The sequence below is a fragment of the Penicillium chermesinum genome (assembly GCF_028974085.1).
Source record: "Penicillium chermesinum strain IBT 19713 chromosome Unknown utg000007l:1.0-2695246.0:1.0-2697696.0, whole genome shotgun sequence".
Taxonomy (NCBI): Eukaryota; Fungi; Ascomycota; class Eurotiomycetes; order Eurotiales; family Aspergillaceae; genus Penicillium; species Penicillium chermesinum.
The window spans coordinates 75286-98219 of record NW_026695317.1 but is presented as its reverse complement, the minus strand read 5'-3'; the positions used below and the strand labels follow the sequence as shown (position 1 = coordinate 98219).

The following is a 22934-nucleotide window of genomic DNA, read 5'->3' as shown; positions in this document are numbered from 1 at the left end:
ATTTTACAGGTAACAATGAATTTCACTAAATAGAATGAAATATTATTAATTGTATATTGAGTAGTGATCGTCACTCAATTTTGCTCTCTGCTTACATAGCCCCAGTATCAAGGACATCGGGTTCAATGTTAAATTGCTGTTAAAGTGATATTTTATCGCCTTTAGCCAAAAGCAGATCGATTCAATATGAGCTAGAATCGCTCAATATATACCGATACAAGGTTGAACCGAAATCCCTTAAGGATACACTAATGAACCTCTCTATAAAAGGAGTCAATCTGTTCTAGCTAAGAGGACAATATTTAGTCTTCGTTGAACTAGAATACTATGGGGAACTCTTCACTAAATAATAAGTTTCTGCCTGGTCCGTTACTGCCACCCCCATCTAGCAATTCTTTTACAACCGAGTCGTGTAGAAAGCTAATCATGTATGAGATAACAATGCAGCTACTCCCGCAAGGAAACATAAATGTAAATGGGAACACAGATCTTTTAAAGTTAAAAATTCATTATTATTGAACCTAAGCGACATTACCAACGGTCTAAGCTCATACTATAACCACCACCTCCGATGTACTAGCAGTATTCCTTGTGGAACATTATTACCCGTGTCCCTCGTATGATCTACTGGGACCTGTCCGGGTAGGCATCATACAAGCCATCAGCAATTCGAATATTACTGAAGGATGCTTGACCTTCCCCGTTCTGGAAGAAGCGAATCTCAGTTGAGTTTTCATACCAAGGCCTGTCCTAATGTTAGCTTGCATAATATCGAAAACCAGATCAGAAAAGTAAAAGGTGAAGGAAACATACCGAACCCAAGTAGAGAGTACGAAGCGAGAGTTGGCATAAACCTCCAGAACAGAGTTGTCGACCACAATAGTGAGATTCAATGGTTCAATGTACTCTTCACCAGATCCGCTCAATTGAGTTTTGTTGCTGTCAGGTTTTGACATATGATCTGGCTTGCAGTCAATGAAACCATTCCCTAACTGCGAGTCACTATTGCCTCTGCCGCATTTGTGACCCCCATGGCCTCCATGAGCACCACAATTGTCCATCACATCAAATAGACGAAGACGACCAGATTCTGGTGACTCATCGATGCCGGTGGTTGTTAATGCAGCGGCGCTTGTATTGTAGCGATTGATCATGATTGACTCATTAGAAAACTGATAGTAAATTGTGGTCGACTCAAGCTCGGATGCCAAGATCTGGAAGCCCGTCTGCAAGGTAGGCGCACGCGCAGGGAGCGTGATCACAGCACTCAGAACGAAAAACCTAGTTTCCGGAGAGCGACGGAACGGTATAATACCTCCACTTGTTAGCGTCCGGTCAGGCTCGGTGAAGCTAGGAGCAGCAGTCATAGCATTGTAGGTCTCTCGCGCAATGTCAATTCCGAGGGTCTCAAGCTCAACACATCGGCCTGTGGAGGTTGCATCAGCGGCTACCCGCCACGAGCCGATCTCCTGCACAAGATCATTATTGACCACATTAGGTATAGTCTTGATGTACAACTCCCGCGGCAGCAGCAACGTGTTTTGCCATCCTTGCTGCGCGGCGGGAAAGCCTACAACTCCTCCGAAAACATCCCCAGTCAACCAGACATAGCTGATGTAACGGTCTGGAGCGCCGCTACCAATGGATGCTTGAGAAGATTTCGGCAGGAATTTTCCGGCTGCCGCATAGGACGCCAATCCCCAATCAAAAACACCGACCATGTTAGGGATAAATGTCACATTTCCACCCTGTTCGGTCGAAAGGCCTCCCGCTGCCCAAAGCTGGGCATGCAATGAGGAGACGGATGGCTGTATGGGGACATATGAACTTTCCACGGCAATTGTCATGAAAAGGCTGCCGGTGTAGCTGTATCCCTCTCTATCAAGCCCGAATGCATTGCTGGTCTCCCAATTGTAGCCGAAGACCTTAGACCAATCCCCATTACCCCACGTTGAATTAGCAGGCTCGTGGAACCATTCTCCAAGGTATTGCCACTGCTCATAGTCGGGATTCAGGTTCTGGTAGAGGAACATACCAGGTCCGACGTCGTGAAGACCACCGGAAACTATGGTGTACCAAGTGCCCTCGGCGTTGCCTAGAGATTCATCGAGTTGCGCATTTTGGAAGACAAAGGGGTCGCGGAAGCCCGTTACGTTCAGCCCAGCTGGAGGCTCGGGAATAACAGGAGGAATTGGGAGCTTGGTGAAGTTCTTTCCCCCATCATAGGTGACCGCCAGAGCTTGAGCTTCGCTTCCTCGGACATAAGGAAGGGTCCAATGAATCGGCAAGTGGGAGACAGCGGTGTATAGAAGCGTCGGTTTTCCATCAACTCCACTGGGGATGACAGAACCATCAAAAACCGCTACAGGGTCGTTGGGCCCTCCCGGCACGATTGAAAAGTTCCCACCCGGTCTCACATCATAATAATGAACAAGGTCGTCTGTCAAAACAAAAGCAATCCCGGTACCGTTATGGAGAAATCCGACGTGGAAGAGCCCAGTGGCAGGATCATTGTAGTGCGCACATGGATCACCGATCTGGCCGTTTGGAGGAAGAACGTGAATATGAGGTCGCCACGTTTCAAACAAAGAAAGCGGAGGAAGAGTGGCGAGATTTGGGGGTGGGCTATTGTAGTCTTGGGCGGCAACTCCCGCACAAGCTACAGCCAAGCATGATGCTACCGCTGTAAACTTCATCGTAATGAAGGATAAGGTACAAGGGCACAAAGAAGCATCAAGGTGAAAAAGCAGAACAATACTTATACTCAATAAAATGAGTCAATTTGCTTCATTAGCTGTGTCGTGGTCCAAAAGAACCAACGAACATTCTGACTCCTAGACTCGCTATTCTAGGGGCATTGCCGAGGAATGTTAGTGCCAAGGACAAGGAATCTATATCCATTGTGGGTTGAGCTAATCCTGCGGACCAATGATAAGACGTGGATGAACTACAATATGTTCCCACTCTGCCAGGTACTTTATACATTCCACAAAGTTTAGAGCAGCAAAGGGAGGATTTTTGTTTTCCCTTTTTCCCCGCGACGCGCGGGAGACCTTGAATGGAATGTGACAGTTGGTTTTGTGGGGCCGTAGGTGGGGATACCGTTGTAAACCATGTAAAGATAACTATGTGTTTCCCCGAGCTATGTAACAGTAGAAAATTCCCGGGTAGGGCCTCACTGCAATTGGTTCATTAAGCAATGGTCAATTGGTTCATTAGCTCGTTCCATTTGAAAGAGATCCTCGGTTGGGTAGCCTCCTTATCTCTCTCGTCAAGATTTAGAAAGCTGAAAGTATTAATATTATTTAGAAGCCCTGTTCTTCCTCGATGATGGGGACGTGAAGACTGATTTTCTGGTACTTGCGGTACAATTCAGAATTCATAAGTATATTTAACAGACCTTCTATTGCCTTAAATATCTAGAGCTCTCAGTCATGCCGTGGTCACCATGTTACAATAGCCGATGATAGAGACAGAAGTCAACGTCGCCCAGGCGCAAAATGCTAGCTATTATGGGTATTCAGCGTTAAAGATCTCATCGATGTCCTGATTCCTGAATTCAAGGACGACAAGTTGTGTTCTCCCTAGAGTCTATATAAGTTTTCTGCTCTTTCAAATTATATATGTACTCTCGTATCCTCTAGAAATTTGGCGGATAACTAACGGATATTAAATAATATTTATATGACAAGACTCGTGACCCTGAGGGTAGCATTATCATTATGTTCCTTTTAGACTAGGAGAAATTATTCGCAAGCTACATTAGGATTATGTGAAAGTCTCTATTCGGACAAACAAGCTTAAGATATTGTCAAGTTTCACAGCGTTTCATAAAGAATTTTGGTCATAAAAATAGCCTGCGTCGTCATACTCTCCACATACGTCTGCACATGAAACCATCAAAATAAGAGGTCACATCTTGCAGACTATCTAGACCAGTAACGAGACCAATATAAACATCTGGTCTGATCACAACCAAAGCACCGGTTTCTTCAGGAACGCCTAGCTCATTTTGAGCGGCACTGAGGAAATCAGAATATATCCGCATTTGCTATTTGGTAGAAAATGGAGCAGGAATATCTTCCGATGGCATTTGTCAAGGGGAAACCTAAGCGGAGTTGAGACACAGCAACAACGGCGTTTCAATTTGGAATACTAAAGCTAAGGAGGGAAGAGGAGAAGGGAAAGAAGGAGGAGCTACGACGACCGATCTAATACCCAACTCTAACGCGATCCTCCGTCCCATCTTCACCAGTCTCGTAGTTCAGACGGACCTCGTCGACTCCCAGGGCGGTATGTGGTGGCAGAATCGGCCAACGGCTGACAGTATTACTGAGAACGGAACCAAAACTGTCGTGAACATGGTAACTAAAGTATATGGATTAGTTAGCAGCTTTATGAGTGGTTTTTATGCAATTTTATGCAAAACTGGGTCGAATTGGGTCTAAACTGGGTTCTACTGGGGCCCCAGGAGCTGGGTCCGGGTTGGGTTCTGGGTCGTAACCTTCGACCCAAATTGGGTTATGCGGAAGTCTACTAGCCGGTAACCTACAATAAATTGAACCGGGGGGATCTTGGCTAAAAACTCGAGGCGCAAGGGGGGAGGCTCGTAGTGATTATCAACGAGCGGAGCACGACAGGGTGAAGCCTTCGCGAAGATCAAGGATCTAACCGCAAGGCGGGAATCCCCGCAGTGGATGTATATGATAGGGGCCGGCCGGCGATCAATGGTCTAGACGCATGGTTGTCGGACGTCGGCGGCCGGCGATCGCCGCAGGTTCAAAACGATGCTAAACCAAGCCTTCAGGACGTTGGAAGCTGAAGGATTTGCCAGTAGCAAGCCCCGTGGCAAAATCAATTACCAGATCCATGTTGCGGCGCAGCCTCGGAAGTTCGGAAGATTAACCCCACACGGGAGGCAGGAGCCCTAGATGGGACCCGCAAGAATCCTGTTGGTCATAATGGCGCGAGGGGACTACCAAGGATAGGGGGAGATCGGCATTCCCCGCAGAATTTATAGGGGAAGTTACCGAAGGAGTAAACTTTTTGTCGCAAAATCTTATCGCCGGCCCCTCACGTCAAGTTCAATCAAGACGGCGGGTACGATGAGCCTAAATCGGAGTAATTTTGACCCCCCAGCCAGCCGAAAATTCACGTGGATCACGCTTATCCATCCTGCAGAAAACGTGACCCTAAAAACCAAGGTGGCCATTGACGGTCGGTCTTCCAAGCGCAGTAGGACGATAAGGCACAAGCTTATACGCAGACAAAGACTACTTCAGCCGCCAGGCTTTTCCTCGGCAGTGAAATGCACTTGATTCCTCTTGATACAAAAGGGGGTTAATAGATCCAGTATCTTTGTTGGTCACGGTTTGTGTGCAACACCTCCGCCTTTAGAATCCGTCGCTCGTACCATCAACATGGAAGAGAGAAAATGCCATCCATCGATTCCACAAGACTTTTTGTTAAGGGAGCCACAGAACCTGATCAAAGAACCAGCTCCGGTATTTGTACCGAAGACCTTGGCCCACGAAATCGAGACTGTTCCAAACGGTGGTCTGAAAGCTTGGTTGCAAGTACTTGGAACTTTCTTTATATTCTTCAACACTTGGTGGGCCTTTTACTCCAGTCACTTGAATTTCTGTTCGAATGATGCATCCATTGACATTTGTGCTAGGGAAGTTTTGAATACATTCGGCGCTTATCAAACCTATTACGAAACAGGGGAGCTGTACAATACATCTTCCTCAAACATCTCTTGGATTGGCTCAGTACGGTCTTCTCTGCTCTTGATACTCGGTCTCATTACTGGCCCGTTGTACGATGCGGGATACTTCAACGCGCTACTATATAGCGGGTCACTTTTGATAGTTCTAGGCTAAATAATGACCAGTCTATGCCATGATTATTATCAAACCCTGCTTGCACAAGGGTTTTGCATCGGAATTGGAGTGGGCCTAATCTTTATACCCGGCGTCGTAATATTATCGACCTTTTTCAGCTCCAGGTTGGCCCTTGCAAATGGTATAGCCGCTGCCGGAAGTGGATTGGGTAAGTATGAGCCCTAGAAAGCAATATGGAATATACGATCTCTAATATTCTCTCATCAGGGGGGGATCATATATCTAATCATTTTCCATACGTTGTGTGGTCAAGTAGGGTTTGGGTGGACCGTGCGAGCAATAGGCTTAGTGATATTGGTGACTCTTCTCATACCGCTATCAGTCTTCAAAGTCCGGATCACATCCTCTAGCAAGAGAAAGCTAATAGACTTGCCTGCTTTCAAAGAACCAGCCTATGCCTGTTTCGTCATGGGTGGCCTACTCACGTTTATTTCTCTGAACATTCCGTTCTTTTATATCCCATCCTACGCGCAACAGAAAGGAATACCAGCTGATGGAATGGCATTCTACCTTCTCTCTATTATTACAACTGGATCGGTTTTGGGGCGCATATTCCCCAACTTGTTTGCAAACCAGGTCGGCCCCTTCAACATCATTTTATTATGCACCAGTGTATGCGGAGCTTTGATGTTTGCTCTGGTGAACCTATCCAGCCTGGCGGGTATGGTAGTTGTCACGCTGCTCTATGGGTTTTTCTCGGGGGCTCTCGTTTCCTTACCGCCGAACTTTTTTGTGCGTCTTTCTCCAGATCGAAGCTTAATCGGAACCCGTATGGGTATGGGCTATGCGGTCATGATAATTGGCAACTTGATAGGTACGCCTGTGGCGGGCACTATTTTGCAAAGTAGAGGCTTCAACTTAATGTGGATATTTGGGAGAATCATGTCGATTGCCGGCGGTTTGACTATGCTGGTCAGTCGTAGTATACAAGGACAGTGGAGCCTATTTGCGAGGGTCTAGAATTTACTCAAGTATACTTGTTAATGTTTCGGTTTTTGTTTGCTAAGGATGCCAAACATTGTGGATAATAGAGTCCGCATTCAAGCGCAAATTTCAGCAATATCTTGAAGTAGGCATGTCAATTCGACCCTGTGTATTTTACTGATAGATTTATTACTCATATTTATTGCGCCAAATAAAGCACTACATGATATCAGAAAAAATGCGCTCATCCATACCGTCATTAAAGATTTCGAGGTGCTAGCGGTTCATTTCCGGTGAGCCCTCTTTTTCTTAAAGGGGCAGCCCTGTCCTTTAAATATGCTTTGTAGGGCGCTTTCGGGACAGTCTTTTCTTCGTCTTCCCATACTTCATACCTGACCTCTTCCCAAACTTGAAGTTGACGAGTGAAATTCGGGTTCAGTTTGACATTTTGCTTTGATTGAACAAATCCTAGCACGTCCGCTTGTTTTATGCATAATCTGTGCATAAGATAGGCAATGATGATTGTTGATGAGCGTGATATTCCAAGATCACAGTGGACTAATACGGCCTCCGGTGGCGCTTCGCCCGGCCTATTATTCGTATCGTGTTTGTGCTCGACGGGCAAGGATGACAGCGAGGAAAGAACCAGGCGGGCTATCTGATCGATAAAGTCGCAAATACCGCTTATATGAGCAAGGAGGTCTTGCGTCGAGGAATCTGCACACTGGATCTATTTATGACGATGTGCTGGAATGCCTGTCTCTCTTGTTGTGGTGTTCCACCACACCTATCGAGCATTAGTAAGAGAGAGAATTGCACTGATATGATTCTCTTGAAGCAATTTCCGTTTGTATGATGCTTGGACATTTCCAAGAAAGAAACCAGGGACGATTTGCCTCATCCTCGCCACGAACGCCATCTCCCACTTCTTGTTCCTGTCATTCTCCATGTTCTTTCCTACTATATTTACGTCCATCGTAGCTTGTCAGGCTATTCTCCTTCCGTGGGATTTCCGAAAGACGAGTGGTGGTAAGTGAGAGATTGCGACGGCTAGTCAGGCTTCCAGGCGACGCCGAGCTCCTCTGTCACGTGATCGGGCAGATAATAACCCACAACTATCCTGAGCATATCACTATCTATCTTGGGGTCTTCAAGCCTTGTGTTGTATATTAGTACCATAGGAAATCAATAGCCTAGATGGTGGTCTTGAGCTGGTTTGTACTACGGCTTCAGTATGTCATCAATAATCGGAATTCGAGCTCTTTCGCCAAGAGCGCAATAAAATACCAGCCGTGCTCCGGTCGTACGGAGTCATCCACAGCGACAGTGAATGGCTTAATATACTATGGGGTGAAACAGGTGGCAGGATAGTCGTCATTGGGGTGTAGGCTGTGGAGCGGCTGAAGTGCCCTCGAACCCTTGAACTAACATCTGAAAATGCGCGGTATGGTTATCTCGTGAAGGCATTAAAATCCGACGTAGAGTGCCGTCCAGATCCACCGCTGTCTGCACATAACGCCTCCAGTCCCCGTTTCTACGTCTCTTCTGAGCTGGTTCAATTTGACAATCCCAATTCGTCCTAATAAAATACGTTTCGGTCGAAGGAAATTAAGACTAGAGCAAAGGTGTTTAGTTGCTTCGGCTCTGTCTATATATTACACCATATGAAGACAGTGTACTGCAGGTGATTTGTACTAAAAATCCTCAGCCCGGCAGACCTCCGGCCGTCCGCGTCGCCTAGTCGGGGTGGCATGCTTCTAGACATAATATTGCCGGTGGATAGATCTGGGCTAGCCGACAATATAAGGACAGTCTCTCTCTAAGCACCTGAAGCCCTAGTAAACTGGCAGTTCAAGGAGGGCTAGGGCCCCTAGAGGGGGGAGAGTGAAGGACTCATTACTGTGATCGAGTGGGAAGGCTCATTGCGCTTCCACGCTGATAGCCTCCCGGAGTCGTACAGGGCGAGCGTGTGGATGGGATCGATAGCGTTTCGCGGCTAGGTGGGTGGGTATGGTATGCGGGGGCACGCCGTACTTGCAGGCCTTGCAGATCCAGGTTCTCCAGGTCGGGTTGAAGGTGAAGAATTTCTGAAATAAATTGCTGCTTTGCCGGGCTTAGTTTGGGACCTGCGGATAAGAAAGGGTATTGTTAGATTGAGATTATTGAGATTACCCTCTGTGCAAACCTGATGTGGTGTATCTATGGAAATATATATAGAGAGGGGGAGACATAGCCATCAATATGCACCTCTTAAGACCGGGTCTCGACATGCAGGAAAGGTCTCGGGGTCTTCTGGACAAATGGTCGGGATCAATACAGATGCATGCAGGCGGGGATATATTTAGGGTGACCATCGTAAGCTGAAATTAGTGGCCCTCAATCTATATGGAGAGAGATTCAGGGAGGCAGCAATGATCGGAGCAGGATACCGCTACGCACTCCAATGAGCGGCGGAAGAAAGGAACTGGGCCCTGAGGGCAGTTAAGACTAGGGTCTAGAGCCTTTAGGGGACAGACACTATTGACGAACTACTATACACGCCCTAAGTCTAGGGATATATACAGGCAGCTAATAAGGGCCTAAGGAGCTGCTCTGGGCCTGAATTCCCCTGCTACTAAGGTATAGGCATGGTGCAGGCTGACCGGATCGGCTACCTGCTGCCGCATGCTGTGAATTACTATACCTTGGCATTCCAATACATTTGGCTTTTACTGTGGGGCACTACAGCCTACGAAAGGAGTCTCACCAATGATTATCGGACCTAATGGGTGCTGCAGAAAAAGTAAATTGAGCCATTAGGCAGCGCAGAGAAGCGGGGTAACTGACACAGCCCCCACACAGCCTCACCACCACCCGACATTATAAAACATACCGAGGAGCCCCACAACCCATATATCTTCTTTGGCTCGCCTTTGATCTTTCTCGAATGAACGGCAGATATGAGTTTCGGCTTTAGTATCGGAGATTTCCTCGGCATCATCAAGGATGTTCATCATATTCGAAAGGTTTTTAATGGTGCGCCTGCTCAGTTCAAATTTCTCAACGATGAGTGAGGCATCTCCTTGTAATTCGAGCGCGATTTACATTTTTATACTGACCCGGGGGCTCATAGAGTGAGAAGGCTCTCCATTCTTATACAGGACGTCGAGACATATATACCAAACGCAGCACAGAAAGACAAATTACAACAGATAGCAAACGACTGTAAGAATCTAATCCAAGATATCTGGAATGTCATTGGTAAATACAGAGAGATAGACCAAAAGTCTAGCATCAATCACGTCTGGAAACGCCTCAAACTGGACCCGGAAGACGTTCGAGAACTTCGGGATCGGGTTTGCAGCGTCATTGATGCCCTTACTGCTATCAATGTGCGCATCACCCAAGATCAAGTTCAAGAGCTTTTCAACTACAAGAATCAGGAACAGCACCAGAAACATCTGGACTGGTTATCATCAGAAAGCTTTGCAGCAGATCGGGGCAAACCAATCTACCAGCCAGGGACTGGGAGATGGTTCATCAAGTCACCTGGATTTCAGACTTGGATACACAATCCAGGCCAAACGTTATTCTGTCCCGGGATACCTGGAGCAGGAAAAACCAATATGGCATCAATCATTATAGATGAGCTGAACCATCGTCATGGCAACGATCCTAGCGTTGGCATTGCCTACAATTTCTGCAGCTTTCGCTATTGTGACGACCCTCGCCAGTCCCCAGATAATGTATTAGCAAGCATGATTCGACAACTAGTTCGGGGACTCCCGCTACCTGTATCGACTGTTCACCTGTTGTATGAAAAACACAGAAGCAATGGCACTCGGCCTTCATTCAGAGAGCTTTCTAAAGTCTTCAGAGATGTTGTCCAAATGGCTTTGAAACAAACTTTTATTGTCATTGATGCACTTGATGAATGCAAGGCTAGCACAATATCTTGTATCCTAAGACAAATATCTGAGACTCAGGCGTCTGGGAACTTAAACTTGTTGGCAACCTCAAGATCTGTCCCCGCGATAGAAGCGAGATTCCACGGGGGACTTTTCCAAGAGATACGAGCAACCAAAGAAGACATCATGAGATATCTCAAGGCTCGTTTGGAAAGCTGCGAGGACTGCGCCTTAACCCGAAGACCAGCTCTGCAGGAGAAGGCTGTACTTGTCATCGCAGATTGTGTTAAGGGAATGTAAGATTCAAGACCTCATAGTCAGAATTACTATTCCGCCTCACTTATTAACGATAATATAGGTTTTTATTGGCGCAGCTCTATTTGAATTCATTGGCTTCGGCTCCCAGAGCCAAAGAGATAAATGACGAATTGGAGAGATTGATCAATAGATCATACCACATTGATGAGGGCAACATTGCCGTTGACGATGCGTACCAAGACGCTCTGGAACGCATCAACAACCAAGATCCACGTCGCGCAAAGTTGGCCAAAGACGCGTTGTCATGGGTTATCTGCGCCAAACGACCACTCACTACGTTGGAGCTACGTACCGCTCTTACGATAGAACTGGGAGACTCGGATTTGAGTGAAGGAGATCTTTATGATCTTGAAGACATAATTTCCTCGTGTGCAGGACTGCTCACTGTTGGGTCCGAAAGTACGAAGGAAGTGGTTCAACTGGCTCATTACACAATGCAAGAATATTTCACACGACATCAGGCTGTCTTATTCCCAGAGGCAAATAAAACTATTACAGCAAGCTGCCTTACTTATCTTTCATACGATACCTTTTACCGAGGAATATGTTCGAATGATACCGAATTTGAAGCTCGACTTAGCCAGTATCCGCTATACTCTTATGCTGCCAAGAATTGGGGTCACCATGCTCGAGTGCATTCAACAATCGATGATCTTTTACTGCGGTTCCTAGGGAATGGCCCCGTACTAGATGCGAGCGTTCAAGCGCTGTTTGCCATGGAAGGATACTATGGCTTCGAAAGCTATTGCTCGAAATTTCCCTCGGGATTTACGGCATTTCACCTGGCCGCATGGTTCGGATTGGAGAAAGTAGTGCGCTTCCTTCTTAGCCAGTGGGACGGGTCATGTGCCAAGGACTCTATGCACCGGTATCCACTCGCATGGGCCGCTTTGAATGGTCATCTGCCAGTTGTGAAGATGTTTCTGGATAATGGAGTTGAGCCACTTCAGCATGACGAATATGGCCAGACACCAATTTCTCTAGCCGCATTGAATGGCTGTACCGAGGTCGTGAAGCTCTTCTTGGACTACCATATCGACCCAAACCTTGGAGGCTTTTGGTATCAATTTCCCCTGACAGCGGCATGCTCTCGAGGGCACCATGATACCGTCGAACTTCTTCTCAATAGAGGCGCACACCCAGACCCTAAGGACATTTGCGGGAGGACCCCTTTCCTATGGGCATGTTACAATGGCTCAATTGAGATAGTTCAGACTTTACTCAATTACTCTGTTGTTAAAACGGAAGCTTCTGGCGCATTCAACAATTACTGCATTGATTTTGGCCAGAGAGATGATCATGGAAATAATGCTATTTCCTACGCTCTAGATCACGGCCACCATGATATCATTCAGCTCCTGCGCGAGAGAGGCATTATTTCAGAACAAGAATCTCACATTGATAAATTGTTCTGCAGCTGGAGCTCTGATACTAGAGGAGGCGATGTCACTGCTACTGTGCCATATACTGGACCCGCAATTGGCTGGCCATTCATCGACGGACAAGGAGTGTCGAACAACGAGCGTAAACCTCATCGACAAAACTTCAAATGTCCACTCTGTACTCACAAACCATTCCGTAACCCTGCCCTCTTGTTAAAACATGTCCAGAACCTGCATTGCTCGGATACCGAATGGAAGTGCCCATATTGTGAGAGATCATTTGGGAGACGGGACATACTTTATGAACATGTTCGCGTAGGCCATGGGAAAAAACGAGAAGACATGTCAGTCTGCAAACAGAGATTGGATCATCCAGGAAGGTGTCTGGTTTGCGCAACGCCTCTCAGTTCTTGGGCGGCATTTAAGAGCTGCATCGTGAAGCATAGCAAGTCTATAGAGCAGCTAGAATGAATAATCCTGTTCCTTATGTAGAGTTAGCTTGGATAAAGTATATAAATGAAAATAGTTAGTACAAAGGTGTCACGGAACAATGGGATTCGACGGCTCTTTGCCGTCGAATCGGCGTGGAAAGCACCTTTGAGGCTATATCGAGGCCCTTTGAGCCAAAGTCATGTTATTCAATGTCGACAAGCGGGGTGGTCTGGATCCTCTTGCATTCCTATTGGTTGGATTAGAGTTGAAACCTGAGCTGGGCCCAAACCCCTGGCGAATCCCCATATAAAAAGGGGCTGTTTGTTTAGAAGAAAGATTAAGCTTTAGTCTTTGTTCAGACCGGAACCCTACAGTGGAATTCCATCGAATATCATTATCTCGCCTGGTCAACTGGTGCCACCCAAATCTGGCAGTTCCCTTACAAAAGGGCTAAATGTGAAGCAAATATAGAGCGGAGTTAGAGATCGTAGGCGCCAAATAATTTCAGTAGAATATTATATAGATATAGTTGTATAAGATTTCTAGTAGTATATAGACTATAGATATTAGATACAAGTTTATATCTATATCCTTAATAATAGATGTTACTATATATCACGACTAGAAGACAGCACGATCTGCAATATCCACGGATATCTGCAATCTATATACGCAAACTGTGAAGTACTAAAGCAAGACTTCATCCGATCTGTACTAGGCCACGAACTATATTCGATAAACTTAGGGGAAAGAGTTCAATACGCTGGTCCTCCGTTTATTAGTACACCAAGGTCACATGTTCTACACAATCAACAACGGGTCCTGGCCCGTGACACAAACTGCAGATTTGGGTACCATTTCATCTCTATAATCCACAGCTTTATGGATTCGGATATCAATCTTATATCCTCTAGATGTTTACAGGTATCTAATAGATATCAAATAACACAAATATACCACGACTCGTGATCTCGAGTGATATACAGAGAACTTGTCAGGACCCAAGGCCTCCGAGCTACCGCCGGACACCTCAGGCCCTGTCCCACATCGAATGATAACGATGAGGCAACGCGCCATACACCAAAGACGAGTAATAAGGCAACTTTCCAAGGACACCCGCGTAACCTCGGAGAAAAGGGCTGTTCATACTGTATAATATATTGCATGCACACTATAGAACAGTATATAGAACATTTCAATACAACTGCCTACCCTTCATTCTATTTCCCGTATCATAGCTAATATAATTTCACTCTGCTGGTGTGAAGGACTAGGATGTGATCACCATTGGTCGACCTTCCTGGTAGAGGATAGCTCCTATTGAAATTTGGGATGTGTCTGTGTAGAGGACGAATGGGAGCTGCAGAATGACTTTGTACGTGGTGATGTGTGAGAGGGCTGCATCCTTTGTGCGCTGGAACGCTTGCTGCATGTGATAAGTCCATTCGAACGGCACCACTGAGGGGTAAGTTTATAAAGCGGTGCCGCTTTTTCCGCAAATTCAGGGGAGGAAACCACGTAATTGGTTCCCTGGTCCGAGACATTGCTAGCAGTTCGGTTCGGTTCCGTGGCCTGGGCCATTCTTGGGTGGCTGCCGTATCTGGGTCGGCAGTGACTTTGTCTTGTTGGACTATCTGCTGAGGAATTTGACCGCCTTAGCTCGGTAGTGTAGCATAATACGACTCTAGCCTGCTCGAACTGGCGCCGTACTAGAAGGAAACAGTGCTAGAGTAATTCTATAAGGGAAGTACTATTCAGCTGATTTCGGGGGCCTAGAGCTCTTACATACAGGCTTTAGGCGGGTCGATAAATCCCAAATCTGTCTTGGGCCCTAACTCTAGGCCCGAAACCCAGCTGAAAGATATAGTCGGGTCAGGTTAGGCTGAGGCTTTTGTGGGCTGTGAAGATATCTACCTGGTGTATTGATCTAATATTGATGGAGATTAGGATAGGTAAGTCACTGTTATATCTAGAGGCTCTATATTATCTCTGCCGTAGAAGTTATGAAGTAGTCTAAGGGTAACTATATCGTGGGATCCAATTTTTGATACGTCTAAGAAATTTAAAGGACGCGGAGTCTGTATTTAGCCTCTTCTGCTGTGATAAAGGCAGGAAAATAGAAGCAATATAAACCATATAAATAGGCGATTCTTACCTGTTACCTTGGGCCCACTCCCGGCAAAATGCCTCGCTGACCCCCGTAAAAGGGGTCTCTAGGGGGCCCTGTCCCCCTGGCTCGAGAGCGCTCTGGAACTGAAATAGAACATTCCTCTGCGTCATTAGGATAGACAACGGCGGTTTGGAGACCAGGCCGAGTCGGGCATACCTTACCAATGTCGTTATTGTTGTACCTTAAAAGACTCCAGTCGTTATTGTGTCAGAGAGAATACATAATGCTATATGTAAGTTTAGGACAATAAAGTGGTTAGAAGTCAACATGGTGCTTTGCATGGATATTAAAGGAACTAATTCTGACGAAGCAGCTCTGTCCCCGATCTGCGCAAGCCTCATATCAACTCATATCACAGCAAGAATGCCAACGAGATTCTCTGTACCTTGGCCGGCAACATGGTCTCAGCTCTCTATCTCACCCCTGAGCAGAAACGGTTATGCCTGTTAGCAACATGCTAACATCTCGTGTTCTTCTGATTCTATCATTGAACCCAGACCAATATCGGTCAGTCCGAAAGCTGGATTGTGTCAGTTGGAGCGAGAGACAAGAGCAAGTGAAACGAAAGCCTAGACATACCTCCAGTTGAGATTCGCCAACGCGACATTCTGGATCCCAGAGATATACCGATGAACTTCATAGTCCATGGTTTCTCCCCAAAATGGCAGTTGCGCCAAAACACAATACCACTCTCGGTAACGGGAATGTAACAAGTTCTCTGCCTCTTGAAACGCAGATTGAAGACTCTTCCCGTTAGACAAGTAGATAATCACGAGATTGTGATTCTCCCCCATGTCCTGGTGCACCGAATACGATGGTGTTAGATATGTCAACTCACTTATTTCTTGAGGCCCGAATATAGCAGCTAAGACGTACCCGTTCCTTAAAATAAGAGACAATATCGTTTTGACTACCCAGGTAAGAATATTGTCAATCAGTGTAGGTCTTGCAAGTCTCACATCAAAACAATGTCCGTGATGATTTCGCGGAGTTTCTCAATGATCGGATGCTCTATAACTGAGTCCGGTAGGTCTAAATCCAATGCGAATCTAGAACGAACTATGCGTTAGAAAGTCGCTTCATCATGATTTTTGTACTGAAAATTGATAAGCATCTCACTCAATCAGTGAAAATATAGGGGTTGTCCCAATAGAATCTCGACGCATTCCAAGAAATCTGTCAATTGGCGGGATCGTCCTGCTTGACTGTAGATTAACCTGCTGGATATTTGCTTGACAGAAATTTGTCATGTACTTGACAAACCGCGTCCTGCTACCTTCTATCTTATCAGCTGAAGGGATTTCTTAGTCAGAGCAGAGAAGTCTTCACCTTGAGGTGCCTAGAAGAATGAGCTATAAGAACATGTAGATCTATCCGGGAACTTACTTTGGCAAGTCTACCCCATATGGATTGGAATGCCTGAAGAAGTGGCAGCTCAGGCTGAGCTTCTTGATGTTGAATAATAGACAAGAGATCGTCAACCATCTTTCTTGCTCCGACTGGATCATTTTGAAGCGGTCCATTGTCGAAATCTAAGGATCTGTTAGCAAGACCCATGTTCCAATTTTTGTGAAGGGTTCGGGGAGTTGGCACAATCATCAAAGGGGAATATCTGTGCATCGCTATCAGAATTTTATAAGCACTCAAGGAAGTCCCGCGGCGTGAACAAACCCAGTTTCCCCAATCACACAATAAACGTAGTTTTGTAGAGCTGGCCGAAGGGATGACAATGGAACAGAAGTAGGAAAAGTCAAGATTGTGGATAGTGCGCTCGAGCTGGCGACTGAACTGGCACTCCCTACGCTCAGATAATGCGTTAGAACGTGGATGCGGAATAGCTATCAGGTCTTCTGGTATACCTGGCTAACCAAAGCTCTGATTCGATACGTATATCCTCATAGCATGGATTCACTTCTGGTGGCAGGGCCATAAATGATACAAACATATCTGGTAGGAGAACAGACATTGCTGTGTTGAATCTGTACCCGGGTCAATATTCAAGAGATGACGTTTTATTCGGTCTGATTTCAATTTTGGGTATAAAAAGGAAAAGAAATAGAGATATTTCAGGGGCTGGCGCTTCCTCTTATGGTGGTACTCTCAAGAATATCAGAATACGTCATAAATTTATAGGCCAAGCAGCACTAGTAAACACACTGCGGGGTTCCCATGATGGCGCCTTGCGTCAAAACACTCAGATAGCGAGGAGCAAACGCTGATTGGAAGCAGCGACAATGAGCTGGCCGATAATATGACGTAAGAAGTACAAGATAACTACCATAGCATTAATACGGGTATTATAGGTCAGGTCTGGCTAGACATCTTCATGGCCTACGAAAGCCTAAGCCCGACCCGACCCGACCATACGCATAAGCTGGGTTTCAGGCCTCGAGTGGGTTACAATAAAAGCAGTTCATAACTGTAGAACGCAGTACATCGTATAGCTTTGCTGCCGCATGCATTAATTTAATACGACCATCTTTTATGTAAGGCAGAGCCAATAGGGTCTTTCCTTATTGTCTGGCATGTTGGCGAATTTTTAGTGCGATTTGGTGGCATGGTACGCAGTTGAATGAAGGGAGGGTATTAGGAAGGCAACTTTTGGGTAAGGTGGCCAGGTCAACTGGGGACTACGCCCGGGCTAATCAACGTGAATTACCTACATATCACGTGTTCTGAGTCTAACCCATGCAAACGGAGTCAGTATTCGTTGAAAGGTCGAATGATGGTAATCAAATAATTTTGCAGTAAGTTACTTCCTTTCGGCTTCCGAACCTTTCTGCAGTACGCAAGCAATGAAAAGGGCAACTCCGTCGGAGTATCATCCTCTATAAGTAAGCTATTCCCAGCATAATATCCCTATTCTTGTTGGAACGATGGAATAGCCTTTCTGTGTCTTAGTGTGGCTCTTCAAATGCTAAGATTGACTTGTCATTTCCGTTGCGCAGCCCCGAGACTTTTACTCTTCACGTTCAATCTAGGGGTTTATTCATCGATACATTTGATTCAATTCTCCGAGTAAATCCTAGTATCGTAGGATTAGAGGTTTAGTATTAGCCTATGATAACATGACAATCGGTATATGTCTATATCACTGTTTCCGGTACTATAATCAAAACCCCTGTTTAGTACATAACGGCTAGTATGTAGTTAGTTTTCACTAGGCTCAATATTCGACATTTTGTTCTATACTACTACATAGGCGGCTCTATTATCGAGATAATATAGCACCTTCCTTGCCGCATACATACCTTTTTTTTTGTCCAAATTGCCTGGAAATATAGCATCAAATGAGGAGCCGACTAAGATTATCATTGTCGGTGATGGCATCATCGGCCTTGTACTCTTACTCGGTTTGATGCAACGCGGACTTAATTTCCGGATTTATGAGCAAGCGAGTAGCTTTCGTGAAATTGGAGCTGATGTAGTGTTCACAGCCAATACAGTGGAGTGCATGCGGAGGACAAGCCTAGACATCGTGGAATCTCTGCGGGCAGTCGCCACAGCTAATGTCGATGGCAGTAATGTGAATAACTGGCGTTGGTATGTAGAAGGATATCATGAAGTCCCCAACGGCCAGAACGAAGAGAAGCCGCTTTTCAAGTTATATGCTGGCTACATAGGCTTCGAGGGCTGTCACCTCTCACACTTCATAGCCGAGCTGGTCAAATTTATTCCTGATTGCACAGTGGAATTCGACAAGCGACTGGATAAAATTGTTCAGAATAAAGGTAAACTCGGGGAACCTCACTTAGACACGGAAGTGTTATATTTAGAGCATGTTGTGTAAAGACAATTAGGGTATATACAGGTCGGAGCATATTGTAAGTAACCGTTTACCTGTATTCTGGGCGCATAAGGCTAACAGATTGACTATTCATAATCTATAAATTCCTTATGCCCGCATGCTTCGGCCCGCCCGCTGCAGCCTACTCAACATAACTAAACACCTTCAAGTCGTTATTGTCCGAATAAAAAGCAAATATGGAAAGAAAGTCCCAGACACGTTCCTTGAATGAGAACATGTAGTATATTCTATCTCTGTGAATTCAATTGGCATCTTTCCCCACCGTCTTTCCGCACAGCCAAACTCACGAGACCGCCCAGCCCCAGCACTCTTTTTCTTGTCCTCTCAACCTTCCTGTACGTGACGTAGCCGGCTATTACATATCATGGTATTTCATGAAGTCTCTTCCTTTGCCGCCCATGCACCACTCTGTCCCAACGCAGTGGACAGATCTCAAAGCTCCTCATAGGGGGGATAAGTAGATTTATCATCCACAATATTGACCACCTTACCCTCGTCCACGTAGTTCTCTACCCACGAAAGAGAGACGACCGTGTGTGCCCGGTTGACGAATGGTTCTTCGGAGGCCTGCAGTGCCTGGAACTCCGGGTCGCTGTTGACTCTGTTGAGCTCAGCAAAATTGCGGAAGTAGAACTCAATCGTCACATCGTGATCCTAGATTGATAAATTAGAGATGGTCCTCGTAGAATTCATATTTTGAAAAATGGTCGAGGGTTTCATACGTCAATCACCCAGCCACGGTTGTTACGGCGGTTCGTGTCGTCCACAAAAGTGCGATACGCCGGGGGGAGTAGCACTGCTGGTGTCAGTATAGTCAAACCACAAAACAGTCGACATGATAGATAATGTGGTATCTACCTGCTGGTATTTGTAAATTCCGTGCTTTGCGTGCAGCTTTGCTGCCTTGACGACATACTCTCGGGCGAAATCGTGGCCCTCACCACCCTGTCGGGCCTGGCCCTTGTAGAGCTTGATAGTCAGACGAATAAGACGAGGGGTTTGGATGGGGGATGTCATTTTGATGGTATGATGGTACAAATAATAAGCGACAGGAGAGGAATTACGGTTGTTTAATATCTCGATGTAATTAGATAGATATCTGGGTAGGTAGACGGCATGATCCTATATAGTGGGAGGGTGGGACAGGGATGGGATGGAGTTAACGGAGAAAAGAAATTTAACTCAGAGAAAGATGTTTCATCGGACGGGGATCTAAACTGCCTCGTATCATACCACATCATAATCCCTGCTGCTTAGCATCATCGGTGGATAATTACCTATTGGGCGCAACGCCGATTCATACAGTCGGCAGTCGGGATGGGTGTGAAACAAAGACCATTGATATATTTGACCGAATCGGGGTAAGCTTCAACGCCGAAAACTAGACTATACGACCATCTTCCGGTCGATCTCGAACACCTGATCCAGCCAAGCAAACGCCTTGGTGTTGAGCACATTGAAAGCCCCCACCTTCGACTGCAAGCCCCCCTGACTGACGTCTTCGGCCACCCACATCAGCTTCCGGTCCTTTGGAACATTCACTAATTCCTCGTAAATCCGGTGCGTGCTTATCTCCGGTGGGGAGTACAGCGAGTGTCGTGCCCCTGTCACCATCACCGGACAGTGGACTTTTTCCAGGTACCGGGATCCATCCGGCGCAGACAAGGTAAAGCGCTGCATGGTCCGTAATAGATCGGCGGCACCAGAAGCCCCAAGCATCCACTGCCCGAAGCTAAACTCCCACCGAGTCATGGGGTTCAGTCGCCCGAGAATGCCGAACACGTAATCCCATCCCCATCGGGTACAAAGCCGCCAGCAATGAATGTGTTCAGTACGGGCGCAGGCATCCTGCTCCGCAGCAGGTCAAACATCGTGTAAAATGGATCAACAGCGATGCACGCATGGATCCGAGGGTCTGCTGCTCCGCGCAATGCCAGGTAGCCGCCCATCGAGGACCCTACCAGAGCTACACGCCGCGCCACGTCTAGCTCCAGCTCCTGGTGCTGATGTGCATATTCTTGTGCAAAATATAGCACCTTGCCAACCACTGCCTCCCAATCCGGTCGGAAAGGAACCCTGTGGCGTCGTAGAAAAATGCCCTGCCCGGGCCCTTCGAAGGTAAGGACCGCGTATCCCAGCTCCAGCGCCGCCATGGGGAAGATGTAGAAGATCTCCTCCTGAGTCGCGTCTGCGCCCACTGTCTGGATCAGCAGCGGTATCGGCCCACGTAATCTCTTGGAGGCTTCGGGGAGGCACAAATAGCCAGGAAGGACCAGGCCATCATCGTAACGGATCTCAATCCGTCTGATGGAGGAGTCAAGGAGGGTCACAGCGCGCCAGAAATTAGATATGGCTGTCTCCGAAGCAGTCAGGAGGCGCTGGTCTGTGCCTGAGAGGCCGTTGAGCATGAATTGAGCCGCACGCAAATAGTTGGATGCCCGAAAGTAGGCTCGCCGTGCTGTGATGCGATTTCCTGCCTGCTCAGCTTCTGCGGCCAAACCTTCGACTTTGCTGGCGGCTTCAGCCCATGCGGAATACCAGCTCTCCACGTCCCCATCTTGAATGTTTTGCAAGGCTTCAAAAAATTCGGCAACCTCACCACCGTCGTGGGGAGTGAAGCTCAGCAGACGCAGAGCCTCAAAATGAAAGAAATCAGACTTGAATAAACGGAACATGTTGACAAACAAAATATTCTCTGTGCAGTGGATCGTGAACGTCACCTTAGAGAACACTAATAAGTGATGAGTTTAATGTAAACGCACTTCGCCGGTGAATGATGATCCTGAGCTCAGATCGGACGTTAGATTCTAACCCCGAAACTATTCGGAGGATGTTTTGTGGTACACTAGAAATCAGTCCCTGTATAGACCATGTCAGAATCCAGCTCTTTATCGCCAACCAGATCCTCCAGAGGAACCACCCCAAAAAACACCCAGCGCATCAGACAAAGACCTAAATGTCGTCCACCACCTACATCCCTCGTATACACCGAGCTCTCGTGGCCCCAGGCCCTGGCTCTATCGCCCTCAAACCCATCCCGGTACCGCCGATTGCAGATGACCAGGTACTTGTCCGCGTGGCCGCAGTCGCTCTGAATCCATCTGACTACAAGCTACTCGACCAATCTACCACTCTTGGTGCTGTCAGCGGTAGCGACTTTGCCGGCACCGTTGTTCGGGTCAGCAGCAGTGTCAGCCATCGCGTGAAGGTCGGCGATCGGATTTGCGGGTTTGTCTTCGGAGCCAATCCAGGATGCCCCGAAAATGGGGCCTGGGGCCAGTATGAAGCGGCCACGCTTGATCTATGCATGCCGATTCCACCGGAGATGGACTTTGCCACAGCCGCATCTCTGGCTATGGGAACCGCCACAGCAGGACTCGCGTTCCGGTCGCTGGGGCTGAAATGGGATGGGCTCGCAGTGGACTCGGCCGCCCAGAAGAGTGCATCCGATTCGAGCGCGAACGAGGACACGGGCAAGTTCGTGCTAGTTTACGGAGGTGCCACAGCCACTGGTACTCTCTTGCTGCAGTTCCTGCGAATGGCCGGGTATGCTCCACTAACGACCTGTTCAGCTGCCAATTTTGACATGGTCATCGGCCGTGGAGCACTGCATGCCTTCGATTATAATGCTCCCACGTGCGTGGATGACATCCGCACGTATACCGGGGAGCGGCTCGCCTACGTGCTGGATTGTATTGGTTCGATCGATACTATGACTCTGTGCTGTAGTGCAATCGGCGATCAGGGGGGTCGGTATTCGGCGTTGGAGCTATACCCCCGCTTATTAACGATTCGGCGTCGGGACGTCGTCCATGATTGGATTCTGGGGTGGACGTTGTTTGGGGCTGAGGTGCAGTTGGCTGGGGCCTATCACCGACCCCCCATGCCCGAGGATTGGGCGTTTGGGAAACAGTGGGCAGAAATGGTTAGCCAGCTAATTGCGGATGGCCGACTGCAGGCACATCCTCTGGAAATTGTCTCGGGGCACTTGTCGATGGTAATCCCAAGCCTTGACCGGCTGCGTGAGGGGGAAAATGAGAGGAAGAAAGTGGTGGTCCAAGTGCAAGCTTGAGTCAGCTTTGCCCCTCACACCGAGTCATTTGAGGGACA

The 22934-nt window shown here is 47.1% G+C and overlaps 6 protein-coding genes across 6 annotated transcripts; 3 read left to right on the top strand and 3 right to left on the bottom strand.

Moving 5' to 3' along the window:
• Window positions 1–624: 624 nt before the first annotated feature.
• Window positions 625–2696, bottom strand: N7468_008725 (glycoside hydrolase family 32 protein; the record flags this gene model as incomplete). The annotated part of the gene is made up of 2 exons (XM_058478021.1): window positions 625–745; window positions 814–2696. 2 exons carry the CDS (start codon window positions 2694–2696, stop codon window positions 625–627), a joined length of 2004 nt encoding a protein of 667 aa, XP_058326351.1.
• A 3615-nt stretch (window positions 2697–6311) lies between these two features.
• N7468_008724 (MFS general substrate transporter) lies at window positions 6312–6863 on the top strand (the record flags this gene model as incomplete). Its single annotated transcript, XM_058478020.1, has 1 exon — window positions 6312–6863. The coding sequence occupies one exon, from the start codon at window positions 6312–6314 to the stop codon at window positions 6861–6863; it is 552 nt and encodes a 183-aa protein (XP_058326350.1).
• A 2903-nt stretch (window positions 6864–9766) lies between these two features.
• On the top strand, window positions 9767–12885 carry N7468_008723 (ankyrin repeat domain-containing protein; the record flags this gene model as incomplete). The annotated part of the gene is made up of 3 exons (XM_058478019.1): window positions 9767–9876; window positions 9940–10831; window positions 11089–12885. The coding sequence occupies 3 exons, from the start codon at window positions 9767–9769 to the stop codon at window positions 12883–12885; spliced, it is 2799 nt and encodes a 932-aa protein (XP_058326349.1).
• Window positions 12886–19256: 6371 nt separating this feature from the next.
• On the bottom strand, window positions 19257–19841 carry N7468_008722 (uncharacterized protein; the record flags this gene model as incomplete). The annotated part of the gene is made up of 3 exons (XM_058478018.1): window positions 19257–19478; window positions 19547–19620; window positions 19766–19841. The coding sequence occupies 3 exons, from the start codon at window positions 19839–19841 to the stop codon at window positions 19257–19259; spliced, it is 372 nt and encodes a 123-aa protein (XP_058326348.1).
• Window positions 19842–20210: 369 nt separating this feature from the next.
• psoB (hydrolase psoB) lies at window positions 20211–21499 on the bottom strand (the record flags this gene model as incomplete). The annotated part of the gene is made up of 2 exons (XM_058478017.1): window positions 20211–20556; window positions 20607–21499. 2 exons carry the CDS (start codon window positions 21497–21499, stop codon window positions 20211–20213), a joined length of 1239 nt encoding a protein of 412 aa, XP_058326347.1.
• A 281-nt stretch (window positions 21500–21780) lies between these two features.
• Window positions 21781–22896, top strand: N7468_008720 (zinc-binding alcohol dehydrogenase family protein; the record flags this gene model as incomplete). The annotated part of the gene is made up of 1 exon (XM_058478016.1): window positions 21781–22896. One exon carries the CDS (start codon window positions 21781–21783, stop codon window positions 22894–22896), a length of 1116 nt encoding a protein of 371 aa, XP_058326346.1.
• Between the last annotated feature and the right edge of the window lie 38 nt (window positions 22897–22934).